The sequence below is a fragment of the Anser brachyrhynchus genome (genome assembly GCF_964034855.1).
Source record: "Anser brachyrhynchus genome assembly, chromosome: 7".
Classification (NCBI taxonomy): Eukaryota; Metazoa; Chordata; class Aves; order Anseriformes; family Anatidae; genus Anser; species Anser brachyrhynchus.
Window position 1 is genome coordinate 20,862,924 of NC_137701.1, and position 17,153 is coordinate 20,880,076.

Here is a 17,153-nt window from a genome sequence, read left to right on the forward strand (position 1 = left end):
ATTAGATGCGCCTTCCAGACAGTGAGCAGGCACACTGCATTGCTGAAAGGGATTTTGTGGCTGTGGAGACAGACTTGGTCTCCAGCTTGCTGATGATACTTTGAACATATTTGTAGCAAACACAAACACAAATGAAATCCCAGTAGTATAGAAGGACTGAAGCAGCACAGAAGTTTTCCACATCAGCTGCACCTGACACCTGGAGCTAAGGCTCTATCACCTGGAGTACAGCACACATACCAGGTTATACAGGTATATGTCTACAGTTTATCTATAATTTTCATCCTGAACATCAATTTAAAAAAAACAAGTTTGAAACATTTGCAGGCAGATTTCATGACTCATTGCTACAACAGATCTAACCACTTCTACTGACCCCACCTGCACTAGAAGTCTGGCATTCCCCTCTTAGATCTGTTCCTCTGGACAGGAGCCCTTCCACTGATTTGTGCTTGAGAGTTAAGCTCAAAACAGTTAAAAGAATTTAAGCATTAAGCAAATAAACGTGCTATTTTGTCACATGGGATAAAATTCCAGGAATTTATTGCTGTATGTATGCTTAATCCATTAATTTGTCTTACAGTAGTCATGAAGTGCCAAATTGTGTGCTACATTTAACATTTCCTGCATTCCCTTCCAAATGCCATTTTACAGTGGGCGTGTGAAACAACGCAGCAGCGGTCACAAAACGTGGCTTGAGCATCTCTCAAGAGCTCAAAATAAAGATTTGTGTACAAGCTGAATAACAAGATGTCAGTTAACAGGTCACTCAGCAACTTTAATAGAAATACCTTTAGGTGGAAGTTTTGCACTGTTAAAATTTACAACTCAGACTAAACATTCTCATCCCCACTGTAGTAACAAGATACTTGCAAAGACAAGAACTATGGTATGTAAATGTCACACGCAAAAACTGCTTCATTTCTATCAGAAGCAAAAGTTGCTAATAATAAGCAAGGAGAGGCCTAGCAGACTAAGGCTATCAGGCTATATTAAAAACATATACCTCCGAGTTTGGCAGTGGAATTCTATTTACCACCTTGAATTTTATTTTATTTTTTTTTTGGCTAAGTACCAGTACTCTTCCTCCCCACCCACCAAGCACACTTTATAAATCCCCTTTATTTTTATTATACCTCCATATTATTTACAGGATTCCTAAAGATTAAGTACAAACTAGTATGAAATTAATGATAGTTTGCTCTTCAAATATGTATCCCATGGCTAAATAAATACCAAGCCAATCCAACAGTGATCTGGAGTTATGATTCAGAAGCTTGTGTATCTGTGGTGCCAGATGTTTTCTCATTAACGGCCAAGGATTCACTTGATTTGTCAACAATAGTCGCCTTAGAAGTTGGGGTAGTGCTATCCAAGGTAAGTGTAGAGGTCTGTTCTACATTTACAGTAGTGCCAGGGTCAACGGAAAAGCTTCCGGCTTGAGTCATGGAGGGAAGCAAATCTGTAGGCACTGTAGAAACCTCTGTGACCAAAGGAAGCAGGGGAACACATTTTGGTGGCATTGATAGAGGTGTTATTCCCATTAGATTCAGAGGTGGCAAAGACGGAAGAGTTGGCAAACCTAAAAAAAAAAAGGCAGTGAGCTGCTACATATCACAGATCTGGATAGATTCTGTTTTAGTTTAAAATCTTCCCCTTCTCTAATCCCCTACTTAATTTCAAGTGGCTACCTCTTCTCCAAGAGGAGCGTGAGCATGATATACCTGCAGCACTTATTCAGCAGACGAGTTTCAAAGCCCAATACATTTTGGATTTCGGAGACAAAGAATCAGGATAAACTCAAGTTTGTTTCCACCTCCGCAGAGGACTAGGACTTTAAGACATTAATACTGATGATTAGATTTTACTGGCTTTCACTTAAACTGCCAGAAACAAGAAATTAACAAGAACCTTACTTCATGTAAGCTTTCAATTTCTTTTTGCTTGCTCCATATGCACCTTCAGCAGTTTTATCTTATTCAAAACTATAAATCTAGCATTAGTCAGTACTTTTGGCATTCAATCAGGGTTCTTCAATCTCCTTGTCCAGCAAACAAGGGAACACCTCATATTTTCTTCTACCCATAAAACTACATACTTTCTTTCTTGGCACAGGACAATCTCTCCTGGGGTTATAAATCAGGTAATATGAGATGAAACAACTAAACACAGACACAAGTTCAGAATTAGTTTATCTCAAAACATATTCCTTGCCTACCCCACCTGGGCACTAATGTCAACTCCCATCTCCGGCAAACGTTCAATTTATCCTCTTCAGGACTCCACCAGATGGTTCTAAATTAGAGTGTCAAAGATCATCAAGGAGAGACCTGCTATTACCATGTTTCAGTTTGCAGAAGCACTTACCAGGCTGTATGATTTCTGGAACGATGTGTGGTGCCGGTAAATTAAGTTTGGACAGATCAGTCAGGTTGGGAAGCCCTGCTGGTAATGGCATCAGACCTGAGAGGAAAGTGGAAAGATGACAGTTGAAAATTTCAAGCTTTTTTTTGTTCCCATCTCTGGGATCTTATTAATTATTTGAAGTTGTTTCATATTGCTTTACATCTTGATCATCATCTTTACATATAAAAATGCAAATTCACTTGACTTTCAACTTCAAGTTACACAATGAAAAAAGTTACCAACTGCAGGAAGATAGGACTAGTAAATACACAAACCCGATCTTTCACATTTTCCTGAGGAAAGCAGAATCTTATTTTAAGGAATAAACATTTTTTAATTTCAAAGTTCAGCTTTTAACAAAAATAGTTGTTTCACTGCAGCACTGTACCAGAAGCCTTCCATTCCTAGTTTGAATGTCAGAAGATCATAATATGAAATACAGGAAAAAAAAATCAGTATGAAGGATCGGAAATACTATTCTTAGTCTTTTCTATTCAGTTTATAATTGAAGTTAAACGAAAATATATAGAAAAGGCAAAACAGTAACTTTCAAGGTCAGGAAGGATTGAAAATACAATACAAACATACAATGAACATAACACATGGCCCTTCATCATTGTGTTTGCTGTAAAACATCTTTCCCCTCCTGATTCTCCTGTCTTAGAAGAGCTGCATTTCTGATACAATGGCTTTCTTCCTACTTTATGGTTAGTTCAAGGATGTCTAATTCTGAGGTAAATTGCTAATATTACAGTAGCAACAGGGAGAGGAGGGAGAAAGTCTAAAAACAGGCAACTGTACACAAATTTTGATTAAAAAACATCTTTCTTTACCTACCTGAGAATTTATTAGCCACAGAGGCTGACATCATCTGAGTCAAAGAGCTTTCAGTTCAGCTATAAGCAACTTTGATTTTTTTAATCTGAAAAAAATCTGAACTTCACACAAATTCACTCAAATATTAAACCTCCTATATATTTAAGGCTTACAATTTGCATGTCCATACTCATGAAATTGTAATGCAATATTCTAATAACTTTCAAAAAGGCAATGGTACTGTTCTAAGAACAAGGTGGAATAAAAATTCATATTTGCAGCTGTTTGAGGAGAGGGTTATGGATGCAGGAAAGGAGAAGACATTAACAGAAGCCAACCTTAGTGGTTTACTATTTTAGATATGCAGTACAAGATTAAAGTTCCCTGCTCTTGTATGCAGGCACTTAGCTATCCTACATAATATTTCCTATGTTACAGACCATACCTCCATGCATTACTTAAAACCTTTATCTACATTTCTTATAGCCTACAAAACAAAACACAGTTCCTTCAGTGTTTTGGAAGTGCATGACTGAGTCCTGTACCAGTGCATCAATTACATGGCAAAATCCCATACAAAACTTATCTTACCCACTATAAATATTTCTGGAGTACTAGCGCTCAAAACACTTAGTATCAGGAAATAACATACAGTACTTTGGAGGCAGACTCTTGCTTTTATTATACAGAGTTTAGTTGCTAAATAATTCAGAAACAGTAACTGCAACATATAGTTCTATACTGTTAGCCCTCTGCTTATACTAAGAATGATCAATCTGAGCATTAAAAAGGAGCCTCCTAAAACTGAATTTTTAATAGGTGAAAGGAATGTAGGAACAGGCAACGTATGCCTTCCCGAATCTTTTTTCGGTCTTTATGTCTGAACGAAAAGGACAAACAGGAACTCTGAAGCTACTTGCCAGAGTATTTTGCACCATACCATTTATGAAGTATGGCAAGTAGCGATGTATCAAATCAAGAAGCGTTGCAAGCACAGCTAATACCTTCCATAGAAATCCAGAATGCTACATCTGTTGTGCAGGGGGGCCTGAAAGGTAAGTGATTATGAGCTTTCTTGCTAACTCAGTCCTCTGTGCTAGAACCATGTGCACAGCATGTCTATAAAAAAGAAAAGCTCCTAACATTGCAGAGGTTGTATAAAATTGTTCTGATATGAAATGCCTAAGCTGTACGAAGCTACATCCTGCAGCCCCAAAAGAGGGGTGGAAAAAGACAACACTCTTCACTTTCTCCTTTGTTTCAGAAGTGTTTTAAATGTTACCTACTCACCTGGTAATGTAGTTGCTGGATTAACTGGTGGCACAGAAGTAAGGGACTGACTGACTTGTGGTGGTAATAATGGAACTGTTGGAACACCTGGTGGAGTATACAGGAAAACAACACTAATTTTAAGCATACAACACTTCACCTCCCTTCCTCAAGGGAACACATGCCTTAAATAACTGTACAACACTGACGAAGAAAATCATTATTTAAAATAACACATTTCTGATAGAAGTTACCAAATCTTTTGTGAGCAGTGCTTGTGTTATGCTTGTGTTAAAGAGAATATAACTATTACAGCCTTTGTTGTTAAGAAAAGTTTTGGGAAGAGAGAAGTTTGGGGGAAGAGTCCCTCTTCTCCCTTTTATTAAATACATGGAAACACCTGTGAATCGAAAAAAAAAAACCACGTCAATATACCTATGCATTTCAGAAGTTAGTTACTTCCACACTAACCTGTACTGAGAACATTACTGACAGTAGTTGAGGGTGAACTAATTGAAAGTCCGGAGAGACTCTGTTCAAGTCCTGCTGGCCCAGGGGGTAATGCTGGCGAGGGATTAACTGATGACAGCTGAACCTTTCCAAAAGAAAAAAAAAGTTACATCATTAGGGTTTGTTTTCACAAGAACCAGTAAAAGCAGAAAAGCAAGATAACATCATAATCCATTTTACGAAGCTAAAGGAGTGACTACAACTTACCTCTGTAAAGCCATCTTTGAGGGGACTGAGAGATGCACTAGACAACTGTCCTGGGAGAGAGATTTTCTTTCCCTCTTCAAATGGGCGTGTAGGTATCCTATGCAAATACCCATAGCCAATGCCACATCCTAGGCTTTTAAAACATGAACATTTAGAAGTCAGTAAAGCAACTTTATACTACAAACTGCACATCAAGCAAATGCATGAAAGACCCAAGATGCCAACAGGTTTCAAGATAAGTTCTATACAAATATCTGCGTTTACAGGAAAAAGCTAAATATTGCCTCATTTTCTATGGAGAAGTAATCGTTATGAGACAATAGAAAGGAAACTGTAGCTTTTAGCAATAAATATTTAGCACAAGTTTTATTGTTATTTGAACCAAGCAGCTGTATCAGGAATATACCTTTGCATTCAACTCACACCTGTTGTTTGCAGTCCTGTTCTGGGTACAGTGCGATACTGTACGAATATACTACAGCCTAATGTGTATTTGAAGTCTCATGCAGAAAGCAATCACTGCACTCCGTGCATTTTTGAACTAGCTAATTTCCTCTGCAAATATATCCCCCCAATTAGTAACTAAATCTGAATTTCAAGTATGTATGTAATTTACTATAGCAGAAACACCTTGGATATAAGAACAGTCTTTTCCCAGTTTTGCAGAGAACTTAAGGAAGCAGCTTTTAGGCTAGTGCTAATAAGAAAGTTGTTCCACTTTGCCCCAGCTCCCATGACATATTTTTTCTTACCTGCCTTCTCCACCCCAGGCAGAATTTGGAGTAATCACCACTTCCCGACAGTTATCTGTGTCTGTGTTGTATACATACAGTTTTAATGGCTTTGCTTCATGTGTTTCAATAAGGGAGAAGAGATCTTCAGACTGCAAAAGGATAATAACGAATGAGGGCTCTTTTGTCCTTATTTTATCACTTGATATGAGAATGATTATCTTCCTTGTCCTAACTTTCTGTAACAGAACCTACACGGTGCAGTTGTTGCGGTGCTGCTGTTTTATCACAAGGACAACTTTAAGTGCTTTGCTGGCACAACTTAGAACACATGTGGGACAACCCCAGATCTTAAATCTGCTATTTGATATATTAACATTAGAGTACAAAATGTTTACATCTGACTTCGTAATGATATTTAAGAGCAATTTTTATTTCCAGAATTGCATTTAAGCACAATGCAGGGGCAACATGCCAGAACACCTTCCTCTTTGTATCAAGTTACTTCAATTAGCAGCGAACAGACAGAATAGAAGATGTTTCAAACCGCCTAGGTGCTGTTTTCTAGTTTAACAAAATAAAAAAATCAAGATGTTACTTACATATATATATGTATATAACTTATGTATATGTACATACCTCATTCATAACAGTATCTGCTCCAATGATATAGTCACTGTGAGGTCTGAGTCCAGCCAATGCAGCAGGAGAATTTGGTTCCACTTCCTGGTTTTAAGATGGAAAATTACGAAACAGCCAGAGTGCAGCAGAACAGTTACATATGCATTTCACACAAGTTTTGAGTGAGACAAACTCGTTAAGTTTTCAACCCAGTTAGTGAAACTAGTAAACTGAACTAGTAAAACAGCAGTGAGGTGACAGTCTCATTAGACACCATCACAAGGAGTTCAGAATACTGTGCAACAGCACTGATAAGAGATTTGATAACATAATTCTACTTCAAAAGCCTTTCAAAAAACAAAGCCAACAGAAAACAGACCAATTTCATCTCATAGCTTGCATACCCCCTTGCAAGTTACTTTTCTGTAAAAAGACTGAAAAACATTAACAGTAAGCAACATATTTTTGCAGTCAGAAAAATACTTGGAAGTCTGTACATACCAATACATGCCATACATTTTCGTTGGCTCCATCGAAGCTGCAGAAACGAATGCTCACCCCCAGCAGGCCCTGTCCACCCCACATGTTGCTGGGGGTCACTGATGTTTCTCTTAGTTCCAGCGTTTTGCTACTGTACACTAGCATTTTTACAGGTTTTTCAACGTTTGCTTTCAACAGGTCCTTGAGAGTGTCATTGTCTTTATTCTGTTAATGTTGAAATAAGAGCTTGATTTAGCGTTGAACACAGTGAGCATCCAGTTCTATAGGATCACTATTGCATGTCAGAATTCCTATAAACACTAAGCATTATCAGAATATATCTCTACAGGTATTTCATAACAAGCTTTCAGTCCCTTCACAATTCTATAACACACCTCCAGAGAAAAACTGTGGTTTCACAGTAATAGATCATATATTCCAATTGTAAAAACACTTCAATTAAACCTATATATGATATGATATACGGGAAATTAACATTTAAATATGGAGATATTCCTGTTTCCCATTCATAAACTTGGTACCTGTAACAAAGTTCACATCAGAAACATTCAATTCCTATAACATTCAAGTAATTAATGATAGAATTTATGCACTGATATTAACTAGCTCCAGTAACTTGTTTTTTGGTTACTCAAAACATAGAGCAACAGCATTTTTGGAACTATCATAGATGTTTGTGTTTTCTGTTGTGTTTTTTTTTTTTTTTAAAGGACCAGTATATCAACAGCATCTGAGGCCATGTTTGCAAGAAGACATTGGGAATGCCTCTCTGGCAAGAGGGAGCAGAGGACAGGGACTGAGGCACCCCTGAATGAGCCAGCTCTAGATTGTGAAGCCACGTACCAGCCCCACATGGGACCAAAGCCAAGTTGCACTGCTCACAGACATCCTGGTTACAGACTCAGTTACACCACTTCAGGCTCCAGCTTAGCATTTAATACAGCACTGTATTTTCCACATGGACATACACGTTGCTCTGATTAGTTTAACAGTCCTCAGGTAGTGGAATCTTAGGCCATGTAAACACGGACCTGTTTACTCAAAACCCACGCAGGACATAATGTGCAATTCAAATTCTTAACTCTGCAAGTAAATCTGTATTATGAGAATGCCAGAAAACTGATTTGAAACAGCAAGTTTTGAGAACTAACTACAGGGCCTACTTGTCATGCTTCCAGAGAACAAAATCACTTAAAGTAGAGCAGATATTTCCACAGGAGAGATAGGATACTTCATCCCACTCTGAGCTCTTTCCATATGTTCTTAGATATGCCCTGCAGCTTTGCAGAGTCTTTCTTGAACCAGCTTCACTGGAAGAGTTTACCCACAGCTGTTTTTTTCCACTGCTCTGATGGTTTGCTGTCTCACAACAGCTCAACTTGAAAACTTTCTCACATGATTCCTGCCCAACTAACAGCTTTGACAACAGTTCTTTCAACCAACTTGTTTTGACTGAAATGAGTTCACAAGTTCTCACACAAGCAGTTTTACAGACTGAACTGGAGGGGGCACTCGCACAAGCAGCTAGAGGTGGGTCAATAGCTAGTATTACCTTCTGCTGGCAGAAATGGTCACAGAGAGCATGTCTGTCTGCACTCTTACTCTCCAGCTCAATTTTTGATACAATTATAAGGTAAAGGAAATTGATTTCTGATGTAATTAGGCATTCCAATTTTAGACCAAGGATCAATATTATATATATATATAAATAAATACAATTGTTTATCTATAGAAATAAGATTCCCAACATGTTGCTTGTATTCAGTCAGTATTATAAAATAGCAGCACACTTACCAGTCTCGAACCATTAATAGACACAATAAAATCAAAGAATGGCTCCAATCCAGCCCTATGCCCTGGTGAGTTTTCTTGTACCTAACAGAAAATGAAACAAGAGTTTAGCAACAGCGTACCAATGCTGGTTTATAGATTAGAATTATATTTCTGGTCGTGCTATGTGTAGTTCTAGAAACTACTGATATTTGTACATACCATTTTTAGCATGTTCAGATATAAATTTTTGGACCAAAACAATACCTCCCTTAGGAAGTGTAAAAAGATCACTATATTTTATTGAGGAAGGACAACACTAAACAACCACTGGGACAAGCACTGCTTCAACATCTGTAGCAGTTAAATTGCAGACATTTATTTCAATAAAGGACATTATGGTCAATAGGCAAGCATAACAAATTCTGAAAAAGTTAGTTAAAAAGCAGCATCTTTACCCAAGTACCAACACTGGGCCCTGTTTTTCATGTTACACTTATTAGAGGAAAAGGAGAGTTAAATCTGCATAAGCAGAGGTTGTTATCTCATGATTAAACATCACCTGTTGACATTCTTGAGAAATAGAGGGCATGTGTATAACCTATGATTCATTAACATACCAGCAAGCCACAAGAAAAGGGAAGGATGCAGTGTTGCAGCTATGGCAGCTCAAATAATTCAACCACCCCACTAGGACAGGCTTAAATGTTGGATATGCATTTGTCCCAGAATCTTAAAGTATGTTTTTAATTCCAAATGGAACAACTGAGAGACATATTCTGCCAGTGCTGGCTTTTCACTGTTACACGCATTGCCAGTATAGACAAAATCTCCAACATGGTTGTCAGATTTTTCCTACAGCCTTTGGAGCAAAGTGTATCTATCTTTACTTGTCAATTGATTCATTTTACTTGCTGGCTTTCTTTTACATCCTACATTCATCTTCCAAATGCTCTAAAAAGCATCATCCCTAACAGTGTGGTTTCTTACATTACGTGTTAATCCATCTGACAAAACTGGCACAAATCTGATAGTTTGTTCAATACCAATCTGATTCTGCAGGAATTCAGTTTTCTTAGGATGAGTCATCTAAAAGAAAATATTCTAATATGGAAAGAAGTTAGATTGCTACTAAAACTGGCGTCAGACTATTTATCTCCACCTGACACAATCACAATGTCAGGGCTTTGAAAAAACACAGATTACTTGTGGATAGCCTTCTGTAACAGATGCCAGAAGCCTAGAATGTCAGTGTCACATAATCGAAACATGAACGAAAAATAATTTGGAATCAGTAGTTCCATTAATTGCTGTCAAAATTTGATAAAGCAGCCAACAAGTACAAATTCAACACTATCTCAGCCAAAGCAATAAAAACAACTGAGGTAGAAATAACAGAAACCCACATTTCCAACAAGATCCTGAAGTGTGTCTACAGAAGTGTCTCTTCAAGACACCTGCATGCTCCTTGGAAATGAAAGGTATTATCCCAGGTGCCAGCTATTAACTGCATGGGACCACAGCTCTCACTCACCAGCGCAGCCCAGCGAGCCAGAAGCACTGCACCACGCTATGAGGCCAGTCCGTGGGTTCGAGATACCTCTTGCCAAAAGTCACTAGGGGTAAGAGAGCGAGCTGCGCACCGGGTCAGGGGTGAGAGTACAAGCTACACTCCATGTGGCGGGCCCTCTGACACGATTGCACAGAAACTCCTGGGCACACTGAGGATGTGTTGCTTTGACTTCAGTGAACTGTACCCAGAGCTCATCTTTAACTTCAGGTATTAAAACTTCCAATAACATAAAACCTCAGAACAGCGTCCACAAACAGAAACTGTAGCTTATGAAAAATGTTACAGAGAGGCTGGGTGATTATTCTGCTCAAATACGGAGAGCATTACCTTGCTAAGTCAGGTACTCGAGGCTTTTCCACCAAAGAAAGGTTAAACAAACAGTTTCATGAAAGCAGTAAAGAACTCCAGTTTCCGATGGACATGTTCCATAATTGCATTCTCAGGCTTGAAGCTTCTCCTGTACTCAAGTCATTCAAAACATCCTTTCCTCAGATGTGGTTCTTCTAGTAGCTAATGAAGGATGAGCTTGTGCTGTTTGTTACTCAGTTTGGGGAGGGCACAAAAAAACGCTTTATAGGGTCTCCCTCCCTCATTCCACCACCTATTTCATGCTCACATTTTGTATTTTCTAATATGCCTGACAAGAAGGCTTTCCGCCTAAACAAAATCAGCAGATGGTTTCAGAAATTATTGGGAGAACTCGTGAAGTCAGAAAATGTCATCTTAAACCTCATCAAGAAAAATGAGTAAACCCAGCAACCCGATACATTTCTTCAGATAACATACCAGATTGTTAGACCTAGATACACATCATGGCCTTGAAATCATGAAAAGCCAGATGTCAGCCAGCAAACAGCTGCAAAAGCAGCCCTGACATGGTCCGCTCTTCATTCAGAGATTTTCCTCCATTTCTAAATGCATTCCTTAAAAGAAGAAGAAAAAGCCCAACCCCTCTGCCACAACATCCTTCCCACCACAACCTCACATATGACAGATTACATCCTGAACCTTTTAAACCAACAGCGACCAGTATTCAGTAAGGTAATCTTTTAAAATTAGAAAAACCTACAAAAAATGAGAATTACATACACTCAGCATCTATCAATGTCAAGCTCACTGACACATGAAACGTATGGATTTGGTATTCTAAGTACATTACTTACAGTCTGCCCAAAACTGATGAAGGCACAGTGAGAGCTTCCAAGTTCTGAATGATTAGTTCGCAGAAATTATCTGTAGATGTTGAACACTTTCCCCCATATCCATCTGAACCCTGAACATCTTTACACGGTCTGTTTGTAAAAGTGCTTGCAGAAACCGCCAGGAAGCTGTCTCTGAAAGTAATCAAGCTCTTATAACTGCATAAATCACACAAACATGTGTACCTCTACCCCTTCTGTCACCGCGTGTCCTCATCCTGTGATGTACAGGTTCAGTCACAAAGTTTCATATTTCCCTAGCTTGTTTGGGCCCGATGCCACTGATGGAAAAGCATTTTCATGCCTGACGGTCCCAGCAAAACCCCTAAGTGCTGCACTTGTTCCACGTGAGAGTTCTCCCCCTTGAAGAAGCAGCACGCTCAGCCCTGCGTGACACCAGCAGTGACCCCACACAGCTCCCACGCTGCGCCATTGCGTTTTCAGCCATCCATCTGCCACCACCGCTGCACAGCGCCACGCACACAGCACAGCTTTCTGCTCCAAGCCCTGGTCACGAACTACAGCAATGAAGGGTAACTAGGTGTCTTAGGAAACACGAGGGCACAGAAACCTTGCTGCTAGTGATGGAAATAAAGGTTCCATTTATAGGTACATAAATTCTGGGCCTCCTGAGCAATCCCGCTTTGTGCTTCTCTGCTTGTATTTCCCAAGTCGGTCAGTAACCAGCCTTTATAATCGAGTAAGGACTGAGAAAAAAAAAACACCAAGTATTGCCACTTACAACAGATGCGAGTGCAGGCAAGATACCATCCACAGCAGCTTAGGAAGCCTAATTCCCTAAAAGCCAGCTGTTACTGCAGCCGTGTAAGTTACAGCCACCTGTGGGTAAATGCCCTGACTTTCTGTGAGTACAGAAAAGCAGTGCAATAGACTACCAAGAGGAGCTGTGGAACTGCTGCCACCAGAGGCTTGTAAGAGCAAGCAAAGAAAATATCAGGAATGCCGAAAGTCAGAAGGTAGAAAAGGGCTTTATGGCCCTTCCAGCCTCATATAATGCTGCAGGCCCTCAGCTTCTCACCGAGGAGGCAGCACCCAGACAGCAGGACTGCTGAGCACATACATCACACACGCTACTTACTTCACTTTTAATTCACTGTCAAGAATTAAGCAAGGAAAAAGTTTCAAGGTCAAGACACTAATAATAATCTGTACAACAAATAAGATTTCTTTTTCAGTAAATACATAGTATTTCTTCTTGCTAAAACCCCTTCTCAACACTATCCCTTGTAACTACATAGTATATATTTATTTCACACATTACAGTATGACTGCTTAGCAACACAGTGGTCACAATTTTAAGCCCTGAGCCTCCGATGCTACAGCACATGGAATTAGGCATGGAAACCATGATTCTCAAAAGCAGATGAAGGCTCTCGTCACTTTTGAAAGTCACATCTTACACTAGTGTCCACTTAAACCTTTCAGAGCTTGGCTGCAAGCACTAAATACACAACTTCTAGGGAGCAAAAGCTTCAAAGCATTTTTTTTTTTCCAAACAAGAAATCCTAAGTAATATTTACTTTATTACCAACAAAATGCTGAATAAAGTTTTTTTTTGTAGTTCTTCTGCATGTTCTGTAATAGGTAATAAAACTTCATTACATATAGTCTGTGAGCGATTCCTCTGTTAGGGCTTATAACCAATTTTATTTGTCAGCTATTATAACACATTACACAGTATAACTGTATTGAATTTCCTTATGAACAACCAGCTTTTAAGAGAAAAAGCTTTATAAGCTTTTTACAAGAAAATAGATTCCCTCCGCACAGCACCAAGTTTTACTTTTAACACAGAGCATTCACACTGAGCACTTAAAAACCGAGCCCCCTTTAGAAAAGAAGAATCCTCTTCATGGCTACATACTTGCATCTCTACTATAACAAACCGAAGCAAAAGTTAGAAATCTAAACTTCAGGCATGGTGGTTCACTTATCTTTTTGTGAGAACAGCATATGACACAGCAACATACAGACCTCTAGAAGATAAAAATTATTGTATTGTTTATTTTTGAAAAAATTGTCAAATTGAGCGTGGGCAAACTATAGCAGTTTTGCATTTGCAATGCTGGACAGTAAAGTTTTTCAAAATTACACTTCAATCTGATTTGAAGAGCAGACATAAGTGTCTACTGAGAATACACAGAGGCAGACAGTCGCCCTAATCCACCACGTAATTGTATGTTAAAAAGTGTTTCCAATGTAAGAAGAAGCAATAGTGAAAATCCCCAGAGCTAAGTAACAGTGCACGCTATCAGCTGGGGAGGCACTGGTTAAACACAAGATTTATCAGCACATTACACAATCCAGTAAATGAAAGCTTAACAGCAGAATCGTGTATACCGAATAAAAACATGTTCTAAAGAACTGATTCAAACACAGGACAGACAGATCATTAGGTGTACCCGTGAAGGGGTGATGGCAACAAAACAGTCTGCAACTTTATCTCCATCTTAAGAAAAAAAAAAAAAGCTACATTTCAGTGCCTAGGAACCCCAACAGCGCAATCCACAGCAGCTTGTCCCATCGGGGATGAGTGTGATGAAATTGCTTTCCTTCTACAACGCTTCAGTCCTGGAGGGTTCATATTTCCTGTTACAAGTGCACTGATAAAAAAGCCCACAATGAAAGCAATGCTGCATTGCATATTCGCAGGAACTGCCAAAAAGACTCAAGTAATCTTTTAAAGGAAAGTGAAAAGAAGTGAGAAATTAGTGATTAAAAAGTCTGTATTATTCCCTTGGCTCTCTGTTCTGGTCCTGCTCGGAGTGACGGGAATGGCACTTGCTACCAGCCCCGCAGGGAGGCAGCCGGTGCGGTCTGGAAGGCTCGCTGTCAGAAACCCGTGACGTGCAGCTGCCTGGGCAGCTTCTGTGTGGCTCCCAGGCCCGCCAGTCTGATTTACGTGAGTAAAATACCGAGCTCAGAACTCACGTTTGAGCTTGAGTATAAAGTAGAAGACAGCAAGACCACTGCTCAACGCGCTGCCAGAGGCTGGGCCACACAGACAGGCCAAGTATTTGTGCAGAGCTCCTCCAGCAGCAGGAGCTGAGCACCTTGCTACAGAACACCAACTGCACAGCTCAGCTTGGGGAAACTAAGTTGGGAAATTCTGCTCACATACATTTCAATTTAAACATTACAAATTATAATTTTATGAAACTTCAAAGCTTTTCTCAACTTTGAAACTACAAACCTAACAACGTATAAGCACCGGCCTTGCTCCTATTAGGCTGCGATCGTGGTACAATTTAAGATGCCTATCAACAGGAAGAATAATTGTTCATTGTCGTGGCATCTGAAGACTCAGCAGGAAGATAAAGTAGTGAAAAACAGAAACATCAGTCTGCTTGCAACAGCCTGCAGGTCCTTTCCTGTATTTAATGGAAAACTGGCGGTCCTCTCACAAATCAACTTCTTCAACATGCACCTACCAATTATAGTTAGAGACCAGTAATCAAACACTGCCACCTCAAGTCACAGCAAAACCATTACAACCAGAAGGTGCCTAAATGAAAACAAAGTTGCCAGATTCAAGTAGGATTATAATAAAGAAGCAGATTGTGCTTCACAGAAGAGACGCACCTCAGTTTACTAGCAAGCTTTGACCAAACCGCATGAACTGCTGAATCTGACAGAGCTGACATTCTAACTGCAAGCCACTTACTTATTTTATGGCCCCTGAAAGTAAGAAGATGGTATTTACGCTATTTCATTCTAAAGAATGAGTGTCTTCCACAACATGCCTTTTTCACCCGCCATCCTAAAACAAGGTATTTTGTGGAGGAAAGGAAAATCCAAAATAGATTGTTATATATTACTAACATTATAAAGGAGAAACAAAGACCCCCATGACTTCAGCTTACATGGGAAATTTTCTACCAGACGAATAGGTGTTATCAGAATATCAACATTTGCTTTCCAAAAGCATCACCCAACATTTTAACACCTAAGAGACGACCTCTGTTCTTCCCCTACGTACAGCTGTAGCTCACCGCTAACAGCCACACCAAGTCAAAGAAGCACTAATCCACACGGGCACGCTTCTGCAGCTCCTTCACACCCCTGGCACGCGGGGCCAGCCCGAGTCGGGGAGCTGACGCGGTAAAACCAGGCGCAAACGAGCTCCTCCACAGCAGCGCCCGCCCGGAGGGTGCCGTGAGGGTGCCCTCGCACCGGCCGTTGGCCTCCAGGCCCCCCCAGGGCCCGCAGAGGCGCTCCCGGAGCCGGCCGCTCCTCGCGCGCCGCCCGCAGGCCGCAGCGCCGCCCCGCCGGGAGCCCCCCGGGCCGCGGGAGCCCAGCCCCGGCCCCGGCCCCGGCCCCGGCCGCTGCTGCCCCGCGGTGCCGCCGGGAGCCCCCGGGCAGGGGAGAGGCCGCGGGGCCCTAACGGCCGCGGGGCCGCCCCCTCCCCTCCCCTCCCACCGCGCGCCGCGGCCCTCACCCTCAGGACGTGGTAGCCCTCGGTGCCGCCGCCGGGGATGTCGACGCTCTGCGAGGCGCCCATGGCGGCGGGCGGGCCGGCAGGCAGGCAGGGCAGTGCAGGCAGGCAGGGCAGGGCAGGCAGGGCAGGGCAGGCCCCCACGGACGTGGCACCCGCTCCTCCCGCCCGCCTCGGCAGGGGCGGGGCGCGGCGGCGCGGGGCAGGCCGGGACGGGGGGGGCAGCGCCACAGCGCCCCCTGCTGCCGCCGCCGGGAGCGGGAGCAGCAGGACGAGGGGGCGGGGCCGGACGGTGGCCACGAGGGGCCACGCGCCGCCCGCCCGGCACTGGCGCCCCCTGGCGGCGCGGGGGGGGCAGCGCCCTGCGCCGCCCTCAGAGCCCGGGGCGGTGCTCAGGGAGCGCTGCGGCCGCCGCTCGTGTTCGGTAATGCACGAAAGAGCAGCGTGTGGTGAGCCGGAACACGGCGCTGAAGATCCTGGGTATCCTGAAGATCCTGATGTAATCACTTCATTACAAGAATTCACCTCTAGGATCACCAAAGGCAGCAGTACAAAGTAAAAAGGCAAAGCAAGTAACACGTAACTAAACTCTATCTGACAAGAAATCCTGTGGTCTTCATAGGGTACAAGAAACTTACTGCAGCACATTGTAACACCTACATGAGTTGATAAAGGAAGAGTCACCCAAACAAGGCCAAGAATTTTACCAGCTGAAGTACATTTTCTGCTTCCATACATACGCCATTTCAATTCTGAAAGAAATTCCCAGCCATATTCTTTTCTTTCTTTGCTATTAGCAGTTTATGAGGGACAGCATCACAAGACATCCAGGCACAGCAGTTTTGGTTCACTTCCCTTTATCCAAAGCCTTCTACAGGATCCACAGCTGGTGTCAAACTGCCACCCATGGTCATTCTTCTGTGCTCTTCTGGGAGAGCAGCTCCTTATGTTGCTAGGCAGGTGCCATCAGTTTTGTGGACTGCTTGTAGGTGTTCCATGGCCGCGAGGCAGATGCTGGACAGGTGCTGCCCTCCCGGTTGGCTGCCTCTGCCATGCCAGCCCCTCCTTTGCTGTCTCTGTGGCCAGACAGTTGA

The 17,153-nt window shown here is 41.7% G+C and overlaps 2 protein-coding genes across 5 annotated transcripts in view; both read right to left on the minus strand.

Moving 5' to 3' along the window:
• Positions 1-511: 511 nt before the first annotated feature.
• On the minus strand, positions 512-16,270 carry GORASP2 (golgi reassembly stacking protein 2). The gene is made up of 10 exons (XM_080600972.1): positions 16,063-16,270; positions 8,856-8,936; positions 7,062-7,265; positions 6,579-6,665; positions 5,961-6,091; positions 5,209-5,341; positions 4,963-5,086; positions 4,513-4,599; positions 2,368-2,463; positions 512-1,582 (listed from the first exon to the last, which is right to left on the minus strand). Exons 1-10 carry the CDS (start codon positions 16,123-16,125, stop codon positions 1,263-1,265), a joined length of 1,326 nt encoding a protein of 441 aa, XP_080457098.1. The 5' UTR covers positions 16,126-16,270; the 3' UTR covers positions 512-1,262.
• The window catches only part of GAD1 (glutamate decarboxylase 1), a 54,179-nt gene continuing 45,881 nt past the window's right edge, over positions 8,856-17,153 (minus strand). For all 4 annotated transcript variants that reach the window (XM_080600981.1, XM_080600982.1, XM_080600980.1 and 1 more), the window contains exon 19: positions 8,856-8,936. The gene's annotated coding sequence lies outside the window, so the exon portion shown is untranslated. The remainder of the gene's footprint in view (positions 8,937-17,153) is intronic.